General features: G+C 39.3%; 1 protein-coding gene across 12 annotated transcripts in view; it reads left to right on the top strand.

The window, feature by feature from the left end:
- Nucleotides 1-22,917, top strand: part of ENOX1 (ecto-NOX disulfide-thiol exchanger 1) — a 571,794-nt gene that overhangs the window by 403,490 nt on the left and 145,387 nt on the right. For all 12 annotated transcript variants that reach the window (XM_054528960.2, XM_063714804.1, XM_054528961.2 and 9 more), the window contains 2 exons: nt 20,876-21,049; nt 22,273-22,479. In XM_054528960.2, the coding sequence (XP_054384935.1) occupies nt 20,876-21,049; nt 22,273-22,479 (381 nt within the window). The remainder of the gene's footprint in view (nt 1-20,875; nt 21,050-22,272; nt 22,480-22,917) is intronic.

Below are 22,917 nucleotides of genomic sequence, written 5' to 3'. Positions count from 1 at the left end.
AGGGAGACCGGAGAGGGAGAGGGAGAGGGAGACCGGAGAGGGAGAGGGAGAGGGAGACCGGAGAGGGAGAGGGACCGGAGAGGGAGAGGGAGAGGGAGACCGGAGAGGGAGAGGGAGAGGGAGACCGGAGAGGGAGAGGTACTTTTTAATGTTAAACCAACCTTGTATCTCTGGGATAAACTCTACTCGGTCATGATGTATTATTCATTATACTATATTCAATTTGCTAAAATTTTGTTTAGAATTTTGCATCAAAGTTCATGCTGAATGTTGTCTATAGTTTTTGTTTCTTCTAATGTTTTTATCTGATTTAAGTAACAAAAGTAATGCTGGAATCATAAAGCAAATTGGAAGGTATACCCTTTTCTTTAATTTTCTGGAAGAGTTTGTGTAGAATTAGTATTATTTTTTCCTTAATATTTAACTTCTACTAGAGTAGGATTCTCTCGCAAAGTCATCTAGGCATGAAGTTTCCTTGTGGGAATAATTGTAACTACAAAGTCTACTTCTTTAATAGATACAGGGCTATATAGATTATTTATTTTTCTTTCAATGAGCTTTGGTAATTTGTGTTTTTCAAGAAATCTATTCCAAGTTGTTAAATTTATTGACATACAATTTTTGTAATATACCTTGATATTTATGTATGGGAACTGTAGTTATGTTACATTCTTTATGTCTAATATTAGCAGTTTGTATCTTCTCTGCTTTCCTTCCTAAGGCTGGCTGGAGGCTTATCAATTTCATTGATCTTCACAAAGAACTAGCATTTGGTTTCATTGATTTTCTCTATAGTTTTTCTGTTTCACTAATTCCTGTTCTTAATTTTTTTTTTTTCTGCTTATTTCAGGCTCAATTTGCTCTTTTTTTTTTAAGGTTTTTTTTTTTTTTGTAAGGTAGAAGCCATGGTCATTGATGTAAGACCTTTCTTCTTTTCTAATATAAGCATTTAGTGCCTTAAACATTTTTAAAGTACTGTTTTAGCTGCATATCATGAATTTTTGTTTTGATTCACAATACTTCTAAATTTCCCTTTTGGTTTCTTGTTTGACCTATAGGCTATTCAGAAATGTGTTATTTATTTTCTAATTATTTGGTGACTCTCTAGATATTTTTCATCACTATTTTATAATTTAATACTATTGTGGTCTCAGAATACACTTTATATGATTTGTGTTTTTTGTAATTTTATTAAGGTTTGGTTTATGCCCGGAATATGGCCAATCTTGATAAATATACCCATGTAATCTTGAGAAGAATATGTTTTCTGGTTTTGTTGGGTGAAGTACTCCATAAATGTCAGTTAGGTCAAATTGGTTGATATTATTTAAATTTTTATATCCTTACTGATTTTCTATGTACTTGTTCTAGCAATTATTAAGAGAGGGTTGTTGAAATTTCTGACTGTTAATTGTGGATTCATCTACTTCAGCGTTCCATTTTATTAGTTTTTATTTCACATGTGTTGAAGTCCTGTTATTCAGTGAATAAATATTTGGGATTGTTATATTTTCTTGTTTAATTGACCTCTTTATCATTATGAAATGACTCATTTATCCATAATTATATTTTTTATCTGAAATTCACCTTTCCTAATATTAGCATGCCCCCTTTCCAGCTTTCTTTTGATTAATGTTAGCATGGTGTATTTTTTTCCGTCCTTTTATTTTTAACTTATTTATGACTTCGTATTAAAAGTGAGTTTCTTATGAGTAGCATATAGTTTTTACATCCAATCTGATATATTGGATTGATCTCTGCCTTTGGGTATTTATTTAGACTATTCATATTTAATATGATTATCAGTGTGATTGGGTTAAATCAATCTTAATAATTGATTTTATTCTTTTTTTATTCCAATTTTCTATTTGTCTGCCACCTTTTGGATTTAGTATCTTTATGATTTCAATTTTATCTCCTTTGTTGGCTTATCTCTTCATATATATTGTAAGAACTATATACTTTTGTATTATGTTTGCTGTCATATATTTTACTTCTATATATATTATAAACCCAAAATACATTGTGAGTATTTTTGCTCTTTTCAGGCAATTATTTTTTAAAGAGTTCAAAAATAAGTAAAAAATTGTTTTTTTTCTATTCAACCACATATTTGCCATTTCCAATATTCTTTATTCCATTGTGTAGATCAAGATTTACGGCTCATCATTTTTCTCTGCCTAGAGGAATTCCTTTTTAATATTTCTTATAGTGTAGATCTGCTGGTGATGGATTGTTTCAGCTTATTATGTCAGAAAAAGTCTTTCTGTCACTTTCATTTTGAAAGATATTTTCACTGGGTAAAGAAAAAGTTAAAGAAAAGATTTTTTTTTAATTTCAGTTCTTTAAAGGTGCTATTCTAGTGTCTTCTGGCTTACATTGTTTCCAACAAGAAATATACTCTTATTTTTATCTTAGTTCCTCTGTATGTAATATGTCTTTTTTTCATGGATGCTCTTAAGAGTTTGTCTTTATCATTGATTTTAAGTAACTTCGTTATGATGTGCCCTCATATACTTTTATTAATGTTTCTTGTGCCTTCTATTCTCGAGTTTCTTAGACCTGTGAGCTTATAGTTTCTATCAAATTTGGATAATCTTCAGCCATTATTTGTTCAAATATTTGTTCTTGCCCCACCCTCTTCAAGTAATTTAATTACAAATATATTAGACTCCTTGCAGTTGTCCCACAGCCCTTTTATGTTCTGTTCATTTTGTTGTTGTCTTTTTTCTCCATGTTTCATTTGAATAGTTTCTATTGCTTTTCTTTGAGTTTACTAACTTTTTAAATAAATCATCTAATCTGCTGTTAATTTCATACAGTATATTTTTTATCTCATACATTGTACTTCTCATCCCTACAAGTACATTCTGAGTCTTTTTTTAATCTTCCATCTCTCTATTTAATATGTTAAATCTTCCTTCTGCCTTCTTGAACACATGGAACACAGTTATGAATATTTAATATTTTTGTCTACTAATTCTGTCATCTATGTGTTATTTATTTTTTTGTTCTACTGTTTTATTTTTATCATTATTATTGGTCACATTTTCCTGCTTCTTTATATGCCTGGTATGTAATTTCTCCTTTTATTCATTTTTTACTATTGCTATAACAAGTAGCCACAAACTTAGTGGCTTAAAAACAACACAAATTTATTATCTTGTAGTACTGTAGGTTGGAAATCTCATGCAAATCTCACTGGGCTAAAATCAAGATGTCATCGGGGCTGCATTTCTTTCTGGAGGCTCCAGAGGAGAATCTATTTTTTTGCCTTTTCCATCTTCTAGATGTTACCTATGTTTTTTGGCTCATTGCTCTCTTCCATCTTCAAAACTGGTAATGGAGGGTTGAATTCTTCATACATCAAATTACTCCAGCCTTCTCTTCTGCCTCCCTCTTCCCCTTTTTAGGACTCTTGTGATTATATTGTGCCCCCATCAATAATCCAGAATAATCTGTCATAAAGTTAGCTGATTAGCAATCTTAATGCCATCTGTATCCTTAATTCCTTTGACATGTAAAATAATATATTCAGAGGTTTTGGAATTATCCTGTCATACCTGGTAATTTTTCATTGGTTACCAGACATTGTGAATTTTATCTTGTTAGGTGCTGGGTATTTTTGTATTCTCATATCCGTGAAGTTTATTTTAGGACCCATTTAAGTTACTGGGAAGCAGTTGAACCTTTTGAGGCTTGCTTTTAAGTTTTGTTATGAGAGATCACGGCAGCTTTTTGTCTAGGGCTAGTTTTGTCCTACTACAAAGGTGATACCATTCTGAGTATCCTACCCAATAGCCTCATGAATTATGAGGCTTTTCTACTCTAACTGATGAAAATAGTCTTTTGTAATCTTTATGGATTATTCCTTCTAAACCTTTTGGGTGTTTCTTTCTTCAGCTTAGTGTAGTTTTATCACACACATACACTGATTAGTTCTCAACTCAAGACTTGCTTTATATCTCCAAGGAGAGATGTGTTTGTATGCACACATGTGTGCAATTCTCTTCTCTCTGATACTTTACTCTATGAACTCTAAGCTGCCATCCTAAACTACCAACTATTTCTTTACTCGGGGAGACTGTCAGACTTTTCCAGAGTTCCTCTTCCCTGTGCTATAGCCCGGAAACTCTCCTGGCAATAAGCTGGGGCAATCATATGGCTCACTTTGTTTGTTTTACTTCTTTCATGAATCGTTGTCTTGCATTACCTCATGCCCAGTATCTGAAAACCATGTTTCATATACTTTATCTGGCTTTTTAGTTGTTTCAGGTGGGAGAACATATCCAGTCACTGTTACTCTCTCCTTGCCAGAGTAAAAGTCAAACATTTGGTATTTGCCAAACATTTCATTTTGATATGGGCAACAATGATGCCTAAATATTTAACAAATGATAGGTCTTGGGCACTGACCAAGCGGAACAGATGCTGGCCTAAAACTGTGATATGGCCATACTGGTGTTTACCAGCTAAAGGTCCATCTTGTCCTGTGTTCTGGCCAGACCCTGTCATCCATCCAATTTAGGGTTTTATCATTGACAGCCCTGGTGAGACAAAAAAAGCTTTGCAATAGAACTGACCTGAGTGTGAGTTCCTACTCTTCTGCTTCTAGCTGACACTTGACTTTCTCCATATCTTAAGTTCCCTTGCATTGTTGTCCTGAAGATAAAATTAAATAAGGTATGCAAAAATGCCTAGCAGCTTGCCTGGTGCCTATAATACTTGGTTAAAATAATTACTCTACCTTTTCCCATACCTTCTTCCGCAATTCATCTGGAGTCCCAAAAGCTAGATTTTTACTCAGAGGGTAATTCACTCAAGAAAAAAAGGGATCATATCTAGGAGTTTTGTTCGTGGGAAAGCGATCCAAAACAATCACAAATGTGAGGTGGGGAGTATCTTAGTTCATTTATGCTGCTATAACAGAGCACCACAGACTGGGTAATTTATAAAGAAAAGAGATTTATTTGGCTCATGGTTCTAGAGATTGGGAAGTCCAAGGGCATGGTGCCAGCATCTGCTCAGCCATCTGGTGAGGGGCTTCTTGTTGCATCATTCCATGGTAGAAAGCAGCAAAGCGAGTAAGCATGTGAGACAGAGAGAGAGTGGGGACTGACCTTGTCTTTTTATCAGGAGCCCGCTCTCACAATAACTAACCCACTCCTACAATAACTAATCCACTCCCATGGTAAAAGCATTAATCCCTTCATGAGGGCACAACCTCCCTCATAGCCTAGTCACCTTTGAAAAGCCTCACCTCTTAATGCTTAGCAACATTAAATTTCTAACCATGAAATTTATAATACAAACTATAGCAGGGACAAAAGGAAAAATTGGGCAGTGAGCATCATAGCTAAGAAACCTTCTGGTCAGGCTGGTATAAAATCTGTCCAAGAGGTAGCTGGTGTGCATGGTCACAGGTGAGGCCAGTGCAAGGCAGGCCAGCCAAGCAAGGTGTGGAGGGGTGAGGCCAGGTTAGAAGTGCCCAGATTTCAATTGGAAGAGGTTGGTAGGAGTCCATCTGACCTGGATCCTCCCAACTCATATCTCTCTGCTTCTTATGGTAATAACAAGAGCTGGCCTGTTACCACTTCTTGACAGATGGTGGCCAAGGGGGACAGTGTGAGGGATGCTTTATAGGACCTGATTTCTCTGACATTATCCTGTGGAATTAGGATTTACCTCTTACATGTATGACTTTCTGTTATAATCTACTGTGACTGTGTCAGTCATGTAACTCTGGATAGAGTTTCAGCTCTTTAATTTCATTTTAGCAAGGTTTTCAATAGCTTAAAGTACTTTTTTGTCACTTTAATTTACTCTGAAAGTTCCTGTCCCTCTTGAAGCATGAAGCCTAAACACTTGTCTTCAACCTTTCTGTGTTCTTAGCACCTGACATGCCTTCAACACAAGTACTTGATGATGGTGAGTATTTAGTAAGTGTATTATAGCGATCTTTGTTCAAGACATCAAGAAAAGACACTGAATAGAAGAGGTCCCAGGATTAAGTTCCCATAATACACACTTCATACATCCAATTTATTCTATTTTAGTTCAGTTTAACTTAGCTCTGTTTAACAAAAGCTTTATGCTGAAATTATTCACTTCCCTCATGTCTCTGTCCCATCACTCTCTGATAGAAGGAAGTTAAATACTTGTGATATGCTTTTCAAATTCTTTTGACTGACTGACCAAATGTATTTGAAAAAATGTGAAGATCTGTTTTTGTTATAGTAAAAAAAAATAATTGAATAAGGGCATGAATGCCCAAGCTAATATTTCTTTTCTGCTATTCTGGCAAATTTAAATTCCCTGTTCAGTTACAACAAGCAAATATAGATTAGCCAGCCCTTGTACTCTGTCTCTGTGACAGATTTATCCTTTATAACCTCAGTCTTCCACAACGTGTGCACTTTTGGTATAGACTCAGCTTGCAAGAGGCCTACCGATCTGGAATGTTCCTGTGTTAGGAAGAGGAGAAATGTAAATAATAATATAGATAAAGATAAATAATACAACACCAAACAATCCTCTGCCCCCAAAATGTCTTTTGATAAATGCAGGAAAAATGACTGCTATTGAAAGTGTGGCTGGGTCCCATGGGGTAGCCACTGTCTGACCTGGATATGTATTTACAAAATGCTCTGTGCTTGGCTTTGGGGATACAGTGGCTTAGCTAGATAGATACTTTCACTGAGGAAGGCCACATACAATTCAGAGTATGGTCAGGCTCTTTTCAGAATGATGATATAGGTACTTTGTGTGCCTTGCTAATAACACTGCCACTTTCTAACACAGCTATGTGCCCAGGTATCTGCATCACTGTGGACTGGGGGCACCTTAGGGCCAGGGATCCTGACTTACCTCTATGCCCCCAGTGTCTTGCCTAGCAAACTTGTATGTAATTAATACATGTTGAATGAGCAAATATCTTAGAAGGACCTAGGGCAGTATGCCACTCTGCTTCTCAATTTTTCCAACTATAAAAACTGGCTGACCCTAACATGGAGAATGGCACGGTTCTGCTGAGAACCAAGGATTGCAAGCATCGAGGATACACACATACATAGACACTATCTCTCTCTCTCTCTCTCCCCCACCACCCCTTTCTTTTTCTCCCTCTCTCCCTCTCACCTGTCACACTTCTGTATACTTGTTAAAACACAGTAATACACTGAATATATTGAATTCTCTTTCTGGACAAGGCGGGCACTTAGCACCATTGCAGAGTCTCAGAAGCCACCAAAATAAGAAAAACTGCTGACTATAATTTACATTTGTGTATTGATTGCTTGTTTGTCAATTGCTGGCACATAAACGTCCACCATACAGTTTGGCACTCATAATAACAATGTGAAGTAAGTAGGCAGGTTGCAGCCTCACATCTGAGATGAGGAAGCTGAACTTGACATTCAGCTAAACCCTGAATACTATGCATCCTGCTTCTCCCTCTCTGCTCTTTACCACCCTAGAGACTACAAACGAGTAGATTCTCATCCCCAGCAGAATAGTGTGAACCACAGCCTATTTCCCTGTGATTCCAGTGACACTGTGGGCAGATGTCTTCAGTCTGCCAAACCTCAACTTCCTTTTTCATCTGTGGAGGGGGAAAAATCTTGTGGAGATATAATGAGGACCAGCTTTTTAAATGACTAAAAAAGGATTTTGAAAATATAGCATGGCATAAAAGCATAGTAACAATTCAAAACTAGATGCTTCTGTGAATAAGAATGAAATATAGACCCCTGAATGAACTACCTAACGTTCTTTGAAGTTATAACTGGGCAGAAAATACTTAATTGAAAATGAAAAATCCTTTCTGGGCACAGTGGCTCATGCCCGTAATCCCAACATTTGGGAGGCTGAGGCGGGAGGATCACTTGAGCCCAGGAGTTTGAGAACAACCTGGGCAACATGGTGAAACCCCATCTCCACAAAAAATATACAAATTAGCCAGGTGTGGTGGCAACACCTGTAGTCCCAGCTATTTGGGAGGCTGAGGCAGGAAAATCACTCCAGCCCAGGAGGTTGAGGCTGCAATGAGCTGTGATGGAGCTGCTGCACTCCAGCCTGGGTGACAGAATGAGACCCTGTTTCCAAAAAAAAAAAAAGAAAAGAAAAGATAAAAGAAAGATTAAGAAGGAATGAAGGAAGTAAAGAAAGAAAGGGAGGGAGGAAGGAAGGAAAGAAAGAATGAAAAATCTGGGGGATAGTCTCTGCGAAAGAAAGGAAAGGAAGGGAAGGGAGGGGAGGGAAGGGAAGGGAAGGGAGAAAATGAAAAATCTGGGGGATAGTCTCTGCTTTTGATCTTGACCTTTCCAGAAGAAAAGTTTAGGGTATGTTTTTCATGTGAGAAATTAGCTCTCTGAGTTTCTAATGTTGAGGGATCAACACTGTGGAGAAAAACATTATCCAAACAAGTCATTAAGGAATGCTCCTCCAAGTATACTGCACTCAGCTCAAAAGGATAAATTAGTTTTAAATGGCAATTTGTTAGTTAAATTATTCCCTCTTAGCTTACTTCTCTGAAAAATTTGCCCCTGGAATTACTCAGGATGTTGCCAGAAATGACAAGCTATGGGGGAGTATGGGTTGGCATTGGTGCTTTCTAAATTAAAATGCAAAACAACATGTAAATAAGTAAATCTGGCCAGGGCCTTGGATGTAATGAAGTATTTTTAAAAGTCTGGTGCTGCTCAGTTTTAATTTATTAAAAAGAAACATGTGTGTGTGTGTGTATGCACGCGTGTATGTATGTGTATGTGTGTGGGTAAAAAAGCTCAAAATAGACAGAATCACTTGGATGAAGAAAATAGAATTACAAAGGGAAAACTCAGTCTAAGGGGAAAGTGGGTATGCCAAACATACGAACAAGTGCAGTTGGTGTGTCGGGTACAACACCTAATCTTCCTGGCAGAAAAAGCAGAGAGGAAACAGCTCCCAATGCTGCAACTCTCATTTCCAGGCATGAAAAATATCTTAGGTCCTGGGGGAGAAGGAAGGGGAGGTTTCTGATTTCCCTTGGAGAAGTTTCTTTTGTAGAGAAACTATATGGCACTGTCTCCTCAGTAGTTTTCCTAGAAGGCCTCCTGGTTTCCACCCAAAGAAGTTAGGACAGATAATAAAACATGAACTTAAAAAGCCACCGAGAAGTAGGATATGCTTTTTTTTTTAAAGGAAGGACATGAAAGCAGTCTTGTAGCACATATACACTCTAATATACACATGCATACACTCACACACAGAAATGATATAATGTTTATCAAAGTGATAGTAATGTGTTGAGTGCTTACTCTGTACCAGGTATTCTTTGAAGCCTTGTACATATTTTAATTCGTAATACTAATCCTCAGAACAATGCTGTCAGGGTAAATACTCTTTTTAGTCCTTTTTTTTTTGCAGATGAAGAACCAAGGCACAGTTTCTTAGTCTACCCTTGAACTAGAACTCGGATGGTCCCTCCATCTGTCTGCTGTTGCCTCTCCCTCTGACTTACTTCCTTTCTTTCCATCTTCAACTTTACTTCTTCCTTTTATTTCTAATCTCTACTCAGAATCTACAGTTCCTGTATTTTCTCTTTTTCCCTTAATTCACTAATTCACCATAATATAGAAGTGAAGATGAAGTTTATTGCATGTGGTTTATGCTTCCTATTTAAAATTTTAATAGCAGATGAGTGAAATTTTATTTTTGCTTCTTTTGTAAACTTGTTTTGGTTAGCTTGCTTTTCAGTTATGTTCCTGTTAAGTTGTAGTATTCCCCTGAGGCATGGGATTATGATGTCCTCTCCTGTCCCTGTTCCTGTCCTAAATTTTTCAAGCACTCCCAAGTTGAATGGTATGAGATGACCTTGTGTGGATTTGGATGAGACCATACTTACCCTACTGCCCCTCTATGTTATCCTTTGATCTCAGGTCTGGGTTCTTGTAGCTAGAAGGGAAGGGAAGGGAAGCATGAGGTCCTGCCTTCCAGATGCCATATTAACAACTATTCAAAGACCAATTCTGTCCATTTATTCTGTGAACACACCCTCATTCCTTGTGCCTCTTAGCCTCATTATCTGTGAAATGTAAGTCATCATCACCATAATTTTCCAACTATAATAAAGGAATAACTAACAAGAACCCTCATGGCTCTTACTATTCACTTAATAAGACAAATAGAAAGAATACCACATGTCATTTGCTTAGAATCATATATGAATTTATGCTGTGACATTGTGGATTCAACAACCAAATACTACTTTGTCTTGTCTCTTTAGGATGAACTCTGTAAATTCTGCAAATTTTATAATTTCTTTCGTTCATTTAACTGATACTTGTGAAGAGGATACTATATGCCAAGAGCAATGTTGGACCCTGAGATAAGTGATAGTTATGTTACCCATTCTCCTTGCCCACACAGTGTAGTAGAAAAATTAAATTAATATTAGATCAGTGTATGATTTACAGACCACACACAATTTGCAGTTCCCTTTAGGAATATTCATGATGTGTTTACCTTTAAAACAGGCTCTATTTTTGTCTCTCCCAGTCTACAGCTATATACTGATATTATTTAAAGAGACCAGTTCTGTGTTGTTTCAGTCCCTTCAAGCAGTAAGTTTAAACTGAAACCTACATAAATTGTTTAAAATAATATGATGTGAATGTTTTCTTTGAAACTAAATATTGAATGTTTTTCTTTGTTCTTTTTAAAATTTATGAGACATTGCCTATCTCTCACATGCCTTTGTAAACAGAAATGAAGATTGATAAATAAAATCAAAAGGTTAACACTTGCATATTGCCTCAGAAAGATGCAGGTTTCAAAGGGAAGTTTCCTATAAAGACATTTACATGCTGTGAATTACCATCTCTGCTGTTATAAATACTGACTATAGTGGGCTTTATATCTATATGGTGTCACCAGGCTGTTACCTGACTTCAAATAAAGAGGAAGTTCTATAGAGCAAGGAGGCATTGAATGCCAGAAAGAAATTATAATTTATTTAGTCTTTCAACATATATTTGGAGTGTCCCCACTCCTCAGAAAGATAGAAGTAGATGTATAAAAATTAGCGACTTCTTAGGGGCTTGACTGAATGTTCAAAAATATTTCTCAAGATTTAATAATTGTTTGCCCCTACCGTCTGCTCCCGCACCATAAGCTTGTCAGCTAGGACAAAGCAGAGAACACCAAGAGCCAATTCAGTCGTTTTCTCCCTCCCTATCATTATATAACAGTCCTGCTGTACAAAGTCACATAACATAGTACAGAAAGAAAATTAATCATCAGCTAATGAGATAGGGATGTGAAAAGAAGTCTGAAAGAAGTAATTTAGAGGCCCCAATTAGGGCCTGTTCTCATGGTTCCCCCGTGTGCATCGCTGGCTGATCCCAGTTCCAGGGGTGTGAGAAGGGCATGCAGGGAGGAGGCGGAGGGAGGAAGGGCAACAGGGAGTGGGGACAGGGGGGCTATAGAAGCTTCAGTTTGTGGGGACAAAAAGAGTCTTTCGCAGTACTCCAGATGAGAGCTAATGAGGACCTAAATTAGCAATGGGAACAAAAAAGACAATGATATAGAAATCCTTTCTAAGGTGGCTCCATCTGAAAGGGTTTGGCAGGTCACTAGATGTGGTTACCTATAGAGGTTTTAAACCAGGACTGAGAGAAGGAGTGGTGCCATTAAAAGAAACAACCAAGCCCTAAAGTTATTTAACCCAAAAGTGTCTAAGAGGAGTCGAGTAGGACAGATGCCCAGAATCCTGTAAGCAGTTTGCTGTGGAGTACATTCAGTTAAGATGGAGCAGGGAAAATAACTTAGTACAAATGAGCTTCCAGCCTAAGGAATTGACAGTAACCCCGTGTGCATCCCTGAGACCTGGCAATGGCCCTTAAAACTGGAAATTTACAACAGAGGATTCAGAAGAAATCAGTGTTGGGGAAGAAGTCTAAGAAGATTTGCTTAAGAAGATTTTTTTTTTTTTTTTTTTTTTGAGACGGAGTCTCGCTCTGTCGCCCAGGCTGGAGTGCAGTGGCGCAGTCTCAGCTCACTGCAAGCTCCGCCTTCTGGGTTCACGCCATTCTCCTGCCTCAGCCTCCCAAGTAGCTGGGACTACAGGAGCCCACCACCACGCCTGGCTAATTTTTTGTACTTTTAGTAGAGACGGGGTTTCACCGTGTTAGCCAGGATGGTCTTGATCTCCTGACCTCGTGATCTGCCCGCCTCAGCCTCCCAAAGTGCTGGGGTTACAGGCATGAGCCACCGCGCCCGGCCCAAGAAGATATTTCTATAAGCACATGCTACAGTTCACAAACCTGAGGGTGCAGGGAACCTGGTGCACACCAAGGGGTGAAGGTGGAGAGGAGAAAGAACAGAAATAATGCTGTGGTGAGAGCAAAACAACAACTACCTGGACAGAGGGAGGAAGTGGAGGAGGACATGCTCCATGTGTCACTTCCAAGCTCCAGACCCCCAGTAGGCATCTGCCAGGAAGGCAGCTAATGGTTCACCTTCCAAATGTGGCAACAGGAGGATCTTCTTGCCCTCTGTGGCTGAATCTGTCCTGCAAGAAGAAATTTGCTGGTGAATTAGAAGGAACAGGAACTTTAAGAGAGGGTTGTCTAACCATTATAGCTATTGAGGACAAGGGAGGAGAAATTCAAGACAGGAGGAGAACTAAGAAGACGGATTTTGGAAAATTGAATGGAAAATGCAAAATCCTTCATTTAGTTTCAAAATGTCAACTGCAAAGTTGCATGAGAGCATCCTTCTGCAGAGAGACACGACGTGTGTGTTTTAGTAGAATGAGGTCACTTAGCATTTGTCAACTTTGTGATGGGACTGCCAAAAAGATGACATGAGATGACATGAAGCTTTCAGCACAGGTGTGTCACAAAGCAAGAAGTAAACATGACCATTGCTTTTTAATCGTAACATAACAACTTAGTAAAATATATACATACAAGTTCAGAACTAAGAAAGGTAGAGACCACCATTAGTAGGTTGATCAGCTTCTTCCTGGCCTCTTTCTGTGGATAACCCTGGACCTCACAAAAGGTGGATTTTTAGAATTTTTAGACGTCAGAAAAGGTGGATTTTAGTTCATGGAAGGACTGAAGGAAGAGGCTGCTGAGGCTGAGTGGGAGAAGAGTCAGGTATTGCTGTGAGCTTCCTTTATGGATTTGACCAGGAACAGTGGGAAAGAGAATCAGACTTGTTACAGGAACCCAGGAGTGCTGAATAAAGACAATGGATTTAACTACAGGGTATCAAGTCCGAAGTCAACATATTAGGGATAAATTTCTCACTTTGAAAACTGTTAAAAAAAAAGGAATGGGCAATGTCAGGAGCTAGTGAGTGCAGTGTCACTAGAGGCATCCAAAGGAAGGCATGCTGGAGAGACAGAGAACTCAGGTGCACAGTGAAGAAGCAGCAGGACTCTTGATTCTAATTCCAGCTCTCCTCTTAACTAGCTGTGTAACTTTGGGCAAATCACTTCACTTCTCTGGGCATCCACTTTCTCATCTCTAAATCAAGATGGTAGGACTAGATAATGCCCAGGTTGCTTTCAGCTTTGAAATTTCCTAATCTTTGGTTAGGGCCAGTGTCCATTGCCTGCTTGTCAAAATGAACCCCTCCACACCTGGTTGTCATATGCCAGCATGGTTTTCATGGCTCAGCTGTGAGGCCCACTGTGTTTTAAGAGTGTGTTTCAGCAGGTCCAGAAAACATGGAGCAGCTTGCTCTGACTGTGTCAGCCCAGTCCTCTGCACAGAAACCGCTCTGCCCTTGAATTCCTGGCCCGCAGTGTAAGTGAATTTTACAGAAGCTTTGATGAGCTCTTACCTCCTGCTCACTCAAAACACACTTGCTTTTCAAGTGCACGCTCCATGCACAGATTGCTGGAAAGATCTGATGGAGTTCTTTGAGCAGTCAGTTTTTCTCCATACCAGCTTTGGTCAGGAGTTTTGAAATTCTCTTTGCTTCATGTCATGTCATATTTTCAAACATGGACACAAATCTCCTCACTCAAGTCAACAATACTTAGAATAGCTGTCGATGGCTGCATTCCTCAGTTCTGCCAGCGTTGCATCCTGGTCAAAGGAGACAGAGGGTTTTATTGATGGAATGAAGTCTTTGTTTATAAAGTGTGCACGGCAGGGCACCAGGAACTCACTCTGGATATACATCTTAGGTTTAAATGAAAAACATACCACACTGCCTTTGAAACTCTTTGGAAAGATTACAAAAGCATTTTCAATTTCACTTTCTCAAAGATCTAGTTTGTAGGCATTCACTCATAAAGTATTCTGTTGTGTTAACATAATCTGTGTGGTTAATTTGTTCTTAACAAACATGTAACCATCTTCAGAGTTTGTTTATTTCACAAAGGGAAAACCTAAGAGCTATTCTGCTTCCAGGAGACTGGTTTTGAACATTTCTCCTAAGAGAACATTTAGAAATATCTTTGTATTTATGATCCCAATAAGTGTGTTTTGGGGATACCTTTTTACATGCCCATTGCATATACAGATGTCATCCTTTTCAAGAACCTGGTCAGCTGTCACCCCCTCCAGGATTCCTTCCCTGACACTCCCCTGGCACCCACCCCACCCCCCACCCTCAACCCCATTTATTTTCTAGGTAGGGCTGCTGTATCAAAGTACCACAAACTGCGTGGCTTAAAATAACAGAAACATATTGTCTTGCAGTTCTGGGGGCCAAAAGTCTGAAATTAAGCTGTTGGCAGGGCCTCATTCTCACTGAAAGATCCAGGGAAGAATCTGTTTCATGTCTTTCTCTTAGCTTCTGGTGTTTGCCAGCTATCCTGGGTGATCCTTGACTTGCAGGTGCATCTCTGCAGTCATCACATTGCATTCTCCCTGTGTGTCTGTGTCTTTTCTCCTCTCTTATAAGGACAGCAGTCATATTAGATCATGCCTACCCTAATCCAGTATGACCTAATCTTATCTTGATTACATCTGCAAACACAGTATTTCTAAATAAAGTCACATTCATAGGTATGGGGGATTAGGACTTTTAACATATCTTTTGGGGGGACACAAGTCAACTCTTACAAACCCTATCCCAGACTGGTTTAGATGTCCCCTTTTCAGTGTTTTCATAGCACCCTTTATTTAAATGTCTCAAAATAAGTGTCATTACTGTATTGGTATTTTCTGCTAAGTTGTTTCAGTCACTAGATTTCCACATCTGTGAAGGAAGGACATTGCAATGTCTTTGAATGCAGAGTACCTAGCAAAACACTCAACACCTAGTAGGCACTCATATGTTTGTCAAATGAAAGACTTTTTAATCATCATTATGATTGTGTGTCTGCTATGTTACTAACATTTATATAAGGTTATGTAAATATTCTATATAATATTAATATATTTATTAATGCTGTATGTAATTGCTACCATTTATTGAGTATTTACCATGTGCTGAACATTATGCTGAACACTTTGGTTTTGTTTTATTAATCCCATTTAATCCTCACAAGAACATTAAAAGGTAAATATTATTCTCTTTATTTTACAGATATTATAAATGAGGCTTAGAATGATTAGTTAAATTTCCCAAAGTCATACAGCCAGTGCATGACTGCAGACTTGAAGTCTCCACACTTTGATATACTGCCTTCACCCAGGTGTTCTTCTTGGATGACCATGAAGACCAGTATGTCTAGCTAGTATTCATGTTCTCCTTCCCCTGGTGAAGACACTGAAGCCCAGAGAGGTTAAAAAGCCAGTCAGCTGGCCAGGTGCAGTGGCTTATGCCTGTAATCCCAGCACTTTGGGGGCTGAGGCGGGCGGATCACGAGGTCAGGAGATCGAGACCATCCTGGCTAACACGGTGAAACCCCGTCTCTACTAAAAATACAAAAAAAATTAGCCAGGCGTGGTGGCGGGCGCCTGTAGTCCCAGCTACTTGGGAGGCTGAGGCAGGATAATGGCATGAACCCAGGAGGCGGAGCTTGCAGTGAGCCAAGATTGTGCCATTGCACTCCAGCCTGGATGACAGTGCAAGACTCGTGTCAAAAAAAAAAAAATTGCTGGTCAGCCTTAGGTCATCCAGCTGTGCCAGATCCCTTGACTTTAAGATCACCTTTTAAAAAATGTTCACTTTTCCTCTGCTGTTCACAAAACAGTTTTTTAAGAATGCTTGAAAAAAGAAACCATGGAATGAAAAAGAGCATTACTTTAATAGTTCACAAATTTAATGACATTATAGAACAACAAGACTTGTCAATTGCAATAGGAGACTTCTGAAAAAGTTTCTCCACTGGAAACTTCTGGTAAACAGAATGTCCTTATGTATCACGTGGCTTCTCTGCAGAGTGATGATAGGTCAGTAATTTTAACCCAGTAATTCTGGAAAAAGAAGCAGCACAATTGCGTGTTTGTTAGAGCCCTTCCAGCCTGTCTCTGTGCCCTGCACAAGTCCTGGGACCCGGCCCCACACACTTGCACTGTCCCTGGACTTGAGGGTCCATCTGGCGTCAGGCAGGAGGAAGGGGGCTCTGGAGCCCTGCATTCTAAGACTCAGCATCCAAGCAGGCTTTATGCTGGTCAGGCTGTGACCTGTGCTCCGTGTCTGATAACTGAAGGGTCTATCTCCTTCCCCAAACCCCAGGCTTCTATTTTGTTGTCTGGATCCTATCTTGCTTCTCCTGCCTGACTCCTGGCTTAGGTAACCTGCCAGTTGGCCTAGTATTTCTCAACTTGTGACTCCATGATGTTCCTGCAAACTTTATTTCCCCTGGGCTGGGTCTGAACCCTGGACCAGGGGGTGCAGGCCCTGTGACCCGTAGACAGAGTCCTCTGGGCAGCTGCCCCACCTGGACCTGTGTTTTATCTGCTCTGTGTTCAGCCACTTTGTCAGGACACCCTCAGCCCAGGACTACACCTGTAATGCAGCCATTTAGCCTGATTACCGCCTTTTCCTCTTATTATTTTCTTAAAACACTATGTTCTTCCTTCCAGACCAGACTTGTTCCTAGCACTGACAACTTCTCTCTGTCCCTCCTCCCTGCCCACACCTAACGTAGTTAGTATGCCCAGCCTTGCCTGGCAAGAGGCCTCAACTGCCTTTCTTTCAAATGAAATCTAGTTCTCATCTCAAATATGAGACTCTTAACTGAGGCATTGACTAGAAAGGGCAGAAAAGGAGCAAGCCATGGCTAGTGGGCAGCAGACAAAGAGAGAAGGAGTGAGGAAGGGCAGCCCAGGCACCGGGGCCCTGGCCTGGCAGGGTGCATCTCTGACTCTGAGTTCCAGGGAGAGCAAAGTTGAAACTCACTAGCTTGAACAGCAGGGTCCCTCTGATCTGATCTAATTCCTGCAGTCTCTCCAGACATTGTGGCCACACTGCCAGATGCACACCATGAAAGAGCCATGAAAAATTGTTTGGAATTCCCCAGGCCTACCAGGCTCTCTCCCAGCAATTCCCTTCCTGGACTCGCTCTGTGTCCTCTGAGCCTCAGCTCATGTGTCCCGACTTTTTTGCTGAGTTTGGTTCCCACCCTTTATCCTCTCCTCAGACTCAAGTGGGGAACTTACTACTGTTACCTCTGTAACTCCGGATCCTGGCAGTCGTACGTGCCCAGGAAATGCTGAATGAATGCTTTAATTCAAATGAATGAGTGCTTTAATTAATTCAACTGCCATGCCTCTAAAATCCTGAACACAAAGCCCCAACCTGCCTTCTGAAAAATGCTCATCCCATTGATAAAACACTGGCCTGTGAATCAGTAAACAGGATTTTTTTTGTTTGTTTTCATCTCATCCAACTGGGAACAGACAACCAAAAAGAAACCTTTGCCGAGCCTTGGCTGTGGACACTCTCTGCTTGGAGCCGGCAACACAGAGAGGAGCCAGACAGGGCCACGGTCTGTGATAAATAACCCTTCCTTCCTGTCGTTTTAGTACAGTTTTGATAATAAAGTTCTACTGTATACATAATTGGATTCTTTCTTGCTGTGATTTCAGCAGTCCTCCTCTTTGCGCTGAGTAGAATTACAACTCATTATCTCTGAAGCTCACAGGGGCAGCTTTTTCTAACAGGGCATGGAACTGACTCTTCGGGTTGCGCTGCCTTCTCCCCTTTGTCTTCCTGTGTTTGTGTCTTCCTCGATTTTCAGTTTGTGTGTTTGCTTTAATGAGTGAGTGCATCATATGCTCCTGTGCTGTTAGAGAAAACAATTTCCATCTTTACATATATTGTTAAAAAAGTAATGGGTTCTTTTTTTTTTTCTTAAAGTCTAATCCTTCCTTACTTTCTCCTCTCAAATACTGAATCTCCAGTCCTTTCAGGTCCAACATAATTTACGTGTTAATTCCTTTCTAAGCTCTTTTCAAGCTACTGCACTTGCCATGCAGATTTCATTAAACCTCATAGTCTCCTCATATTGATGTCTCAGAAAAAAGCAAAGCAACTCTTGCTTGTATATTAAAATACGTTGTAGAAGAGTGGTATCTTCTGTCCCCATTTCTGGACATATATTTATTTACTTAGCCTTCAGAAAGAAAACAGAAGTCTGTTAACAACTAAAGAGAATGCAAGCACTGGGCTTCTCTTCTCATTTGTGGGAAACATCTGCTGATTATAATTCACAGGGCTCTCATTTCAGGGTTTGCAGTCCTGAGTGGTTTCAGCCTTAAATCATCCTGTGTTGGCAAATAATAGCGAGGGCCAGGCCAGGAAAGAAACAGATGAAGCCGATGTATGGAATGAGATTAAATAAAAGCACAAGCATGCCAATATTCCCATTGCCAATATTTCTTTTTCTAATATATTCACCTTGGAGGCCCATATGTTATTTTAATGATGATGATGTTGAAAACCATTCTGTTCTGGAACTTCTTTAGAATTGATCGGCAGGACCCATCTTGATTTTTTTAAGGGTAAAGTACATTTTAAGAAGTAGTGGCATGTATTAGATGAATAATCAGGTTGGGTCATTCTAGATGGAAACTTTGAAATAGTCACATTTAATATGTGTTTAAATACTGAGGCAAAGACCTGGGCCCTCCTTCTGACTCTGCCATCTGTTTGATTTGGAATGTTAGGAGTTTTACTTAAGCACTTTAAGCCTTACTTTCTTTTCTGTAAAATGGAAATCATACTTGTGAAACTTTCTGATGATTGACAGGATAAACAAAGTCATCTCTGTCACTTAAAAAACTTTAAGTCTTTTGTGTGTCAGTTTGTACTGAGCAACATCAGCATGGAATCCTGGAGTCTTGGAATTCTAGCACTCCAAGAGATAATCCAGTCAAACAGTCCCATATTACAGATGAAGAAACTGAGAGCCATAATTGTAGAGGAAGTACCTAGAATGTCAGGGTGACTACTTTGAAAGGAAATGCTTGTCATTTATATTTAGGGTTCTTTTCTTTTAAAAAAAAAATCCTCCTTTTACTGAAGTCACACTGATACACTATGAAATTAAACGGAGTTTTTAATAAATGGGACAGCAGTTCTCTTGTGGTTATAGATCAGAATCACATTGTTTATTCTGTTCAGCCCAGAGGAGGGTGGAAATGTCCAAAGTAGCTGGCGGAATCTGTAAACCTTTTCTCAGAAAGGAAACGTTTTTGCTAGACCTTCTGTATTCTCTGGAGCTTCTTAGTAAACAAAGGGTGTGGTTATTCTTACATCTGCTTCTGGGCTCCTCCAGCCTTTCAGCACAGGTAAGCGACAAGTGAGGCCATGCGGAGGTCTAAGGCACAGGCTGTACAGGAGAACTGTACAAAGGGGTTATGGGGGGCAGGGGTGGGGGGCAGGAAGGAAGACTGGAAGTGATGTAAGATGAGGAGGGAGAAGAAGATAGGATGGTATGAGACAAGAAGGAAGTTTCATCCTTGCAGAGTAGAGGAGGGCACCATGATCTATCCTGGCCTGTTTACCTGGGAACATTTTCATGCCATCCGTGAGACTGTTTTCTGCCAACAGGGAAACTCTCATGAACGGGATCCCCTTGTGGCTACTCAGTACAGTATTTTCATAGCCCCTGCTGTTAGAAAGGTCGTACTTATTAGTGTCTGTATGCCACCTTTGAAATCACTTGCTTCATTATCACACTAAAAAAAAAAAACAAAAAAAAACCTGGAAAACCCATTTGTTTTGCACACTTTGTATTTTCAAGTTTGTGTGTGTGTGTGTGTGTGTGTGTGTGTTTAATACAGGGCATAAAGATTTCAAAAGAGTGGGTCAATTATTTGTTGACTAAATTATAGGAAGAAAGTGCAATTATCCAATAGAATCCAGAAATGTATATAGCTAATTTTATGCCTGCACGTATCTAACCCAGCCATAGTAATTGTAATCACTCTTTGTTTTGCTTTTTTTTTTTTTTATTCCAGGGGAAATAGGTTAGGTGGGCCCTGAATACATCATTATAAAGTATGCACATATAAATTGAACTTTCCTAAATCTAGGTCACTTGGGTAAGAAGGCTCTTTTGATGAAACCACGATGACAATTAGATTCACAGAGCACTTCAATGTTAAATGATATTCTTCCCATATTCTGGGTCATAAGGTGGTATAAACAATACACCAACATTAAGAAATAGAAAATTGCATTCACAGTAATAGTGAAGCTTCATGGTGCATGCTTTTACATTTTAATATGCTGTGTTCTTTCTGCCATGTTAATATTTTAAGTAATATAATTTCCTTTTCATGTAGTTTAATGTTCATCTTTTCCTTTTTTTCTCTTTACCCTTCTGGCATAGCTTTCTATAATATTACATCTTATGCCAGGAGAAATTCCTGAAAAATAGAAAGTATAAAGTCAAATAATCTGCAGGAAAATGGCAAAAACAACAACAAAAATGGATTTAATCTCCAGTCAAAATGTTATCTTGTATACTTTGCAGACTCAATCTGTGTCCCGGGCTTTGATCCAAGCCTCAACATGATGACTGGAATCACCCCCATTAACCCAATGATACCAGGCCTTGGACTGGTACCTCCCCCACCACCAACAGAAGTGGCTGTTGTCAAAGAAATAATCCACTGCAAAAGCTGTACTCTTTTTCCTCAAAATCCAAGTAAGTAACACCTATGAGAAATATTTGCTCATTTTAAATGTTTTTCTTTTAAATTTTGAAATGGCATTGCAGTCATTTTCAGATGTGACTCACACGTAAATGCACAGAGTGGGGATCCGTTCTACAGAAGGCCTTTTGTCTCTCGATTAGAATAAATATACAGGGATGTGGCCACGTGTCTGTCCAGAAGCTGAATCCACACTATAAAGCCAGTATGTGGGATTTAGGGATGTGTATCCAGCGTTAAGACTTTTTGCATGCAGTGAAGCCTAGTGTTTGCCGGAGAACACAGTGTGAAATATGTGAGCACTTCCATCCATCTTCACAAATGTGGGTGAAAAACTCTGAAATATGTTTTGCTAGATGGAAAATTGAATTAATTTGACAGTTAGCAATTTGGGGGCTGGGGAGAGGGAAGCCCGTATCTCAGAGTTTCTGGACCAAATTGCATTTGCTTGAAGGAAACATACATTTGATGAAGTAAATGGGCCAGAATTTTATTTTTTTAATTTTGCCTCAGATACTAAGTTTATGGGCTAAAAGAGCTAGGATTTTTTTTTTTTTTTTTGTCATTCATATTAATCAGTGTTGCCTTTTTTAAGTGGACTTTTCAGGAGATTGCTTTAGTAATCTACATATAAACTAGGTAAAATGTTGTGAGAGTGTACATTTTATCTTTTTATGCAGCTCCTTCCCAAAATTTAATAGTTTGCTCATTTAAATGTGAATAATAACAAAGTGGTTTTTTTCAGGCCCGGTGTTTCACAGCCAAGTAAGTATTGTGCGTGCTTTTGTAGGTTATGCTTCCTGTATTCTGTTTTGCCGCTCCTTTATCTGGAAACAAGACAAAGCAGATAACATGCTGAGGTTTTTCATCATGTTGTCATTTCGTCATGTTTTGTACTTTGGGAAGTTTTTTCCCTCCCTTTTCTGGGCTTCTGTAGTATAAAGGAGAAATGAAATTATGCAAACATTTGCTTTATCTTTGTTCATGGACAAGCATATAGCCACTCTGTGTAGCAATGAACACAGAAAGTAAAGGTTGGGAGCAGGAGGGGAGAGGAACTTAGAAATGAGACAGCCTGAGATCAATGTAAGATGGCATAGAAATTTACCGTCACTCAGTCTGGAGAAAGTTACTCTGCAAGCTTTAGTTTTGCCGGGAGAACCAGAGAGAGCAAATAAATGAAAGACAAAACTTTCTGTTTTGTTGTGATTATTAGATCTTCCACCTCCTTCCACAAGAGAACGACCTCCTGGGTGTAAGACCGTGTTTGTCGGAGGATTACCAGAAAATGCTACTGAGGAAATTATTCAAGAAGTCTTTGAACAGTGCGGTGATATTACAGCAATTCGGAAAAGCAAGAAGAATTTTTGTCACATTCGCTTTGCAGAGGAATTCATGGTTGATAAAGCCATTTACCTTTCTGGTACTTTGCATTACATAAGGAGTTTTCTAGGCATTTTGTTATGTTTTGTGATGTTAATATGAGCTTATTCCCTTTGGCCTTAATGCAAAATAAAGTCTTCATAGTTTGGGGCTGGAAAAGGAGGAATTCTGCCTTCTTCCTTGGCTGCCAGAAGCTCTGCGCTAAGCCTGTGAAGGTACTTCACTGCAGGAGCAATTTCCCACCATCCAGTCTTTAGGAATTCCATCGAGCTTCTAATTAATGTTCTCAAGTGCTTATTAGATGAGAAGCAATATTATGAGTACTAAGGACCATTATTCTTAACTGGATGTAATCCTCTGGAGGAGTAAAGTGCTCTCTCAGAATAATTTCAGGTTTTTGGAAGTAGATTCACTTTCTGGACACCAAGGTACCAAAGCAAGGTCAGTTCCTTGCAGGAGAGTAGCTTAGGGGCTCTAG

This window comes from Pongo abelii, chromosome 14 (assembly GCF_028885655.2).
Source record: "Pongo abelii isolate AG06213 chromosome 14, NHGRI_mPonAbe1-v2.0_pri, whole genome shotgun sequence".
Classification (NCBI taxonomy): domain Eukaryota; kingdom Metazoa; phylum Chordata; class Mammalia; order Primates; family Hominidae; genus Pongo; species Pongo abelii.
This window is presented reverse-complemented; position numbering and strand designations above follow the sequence as displayed.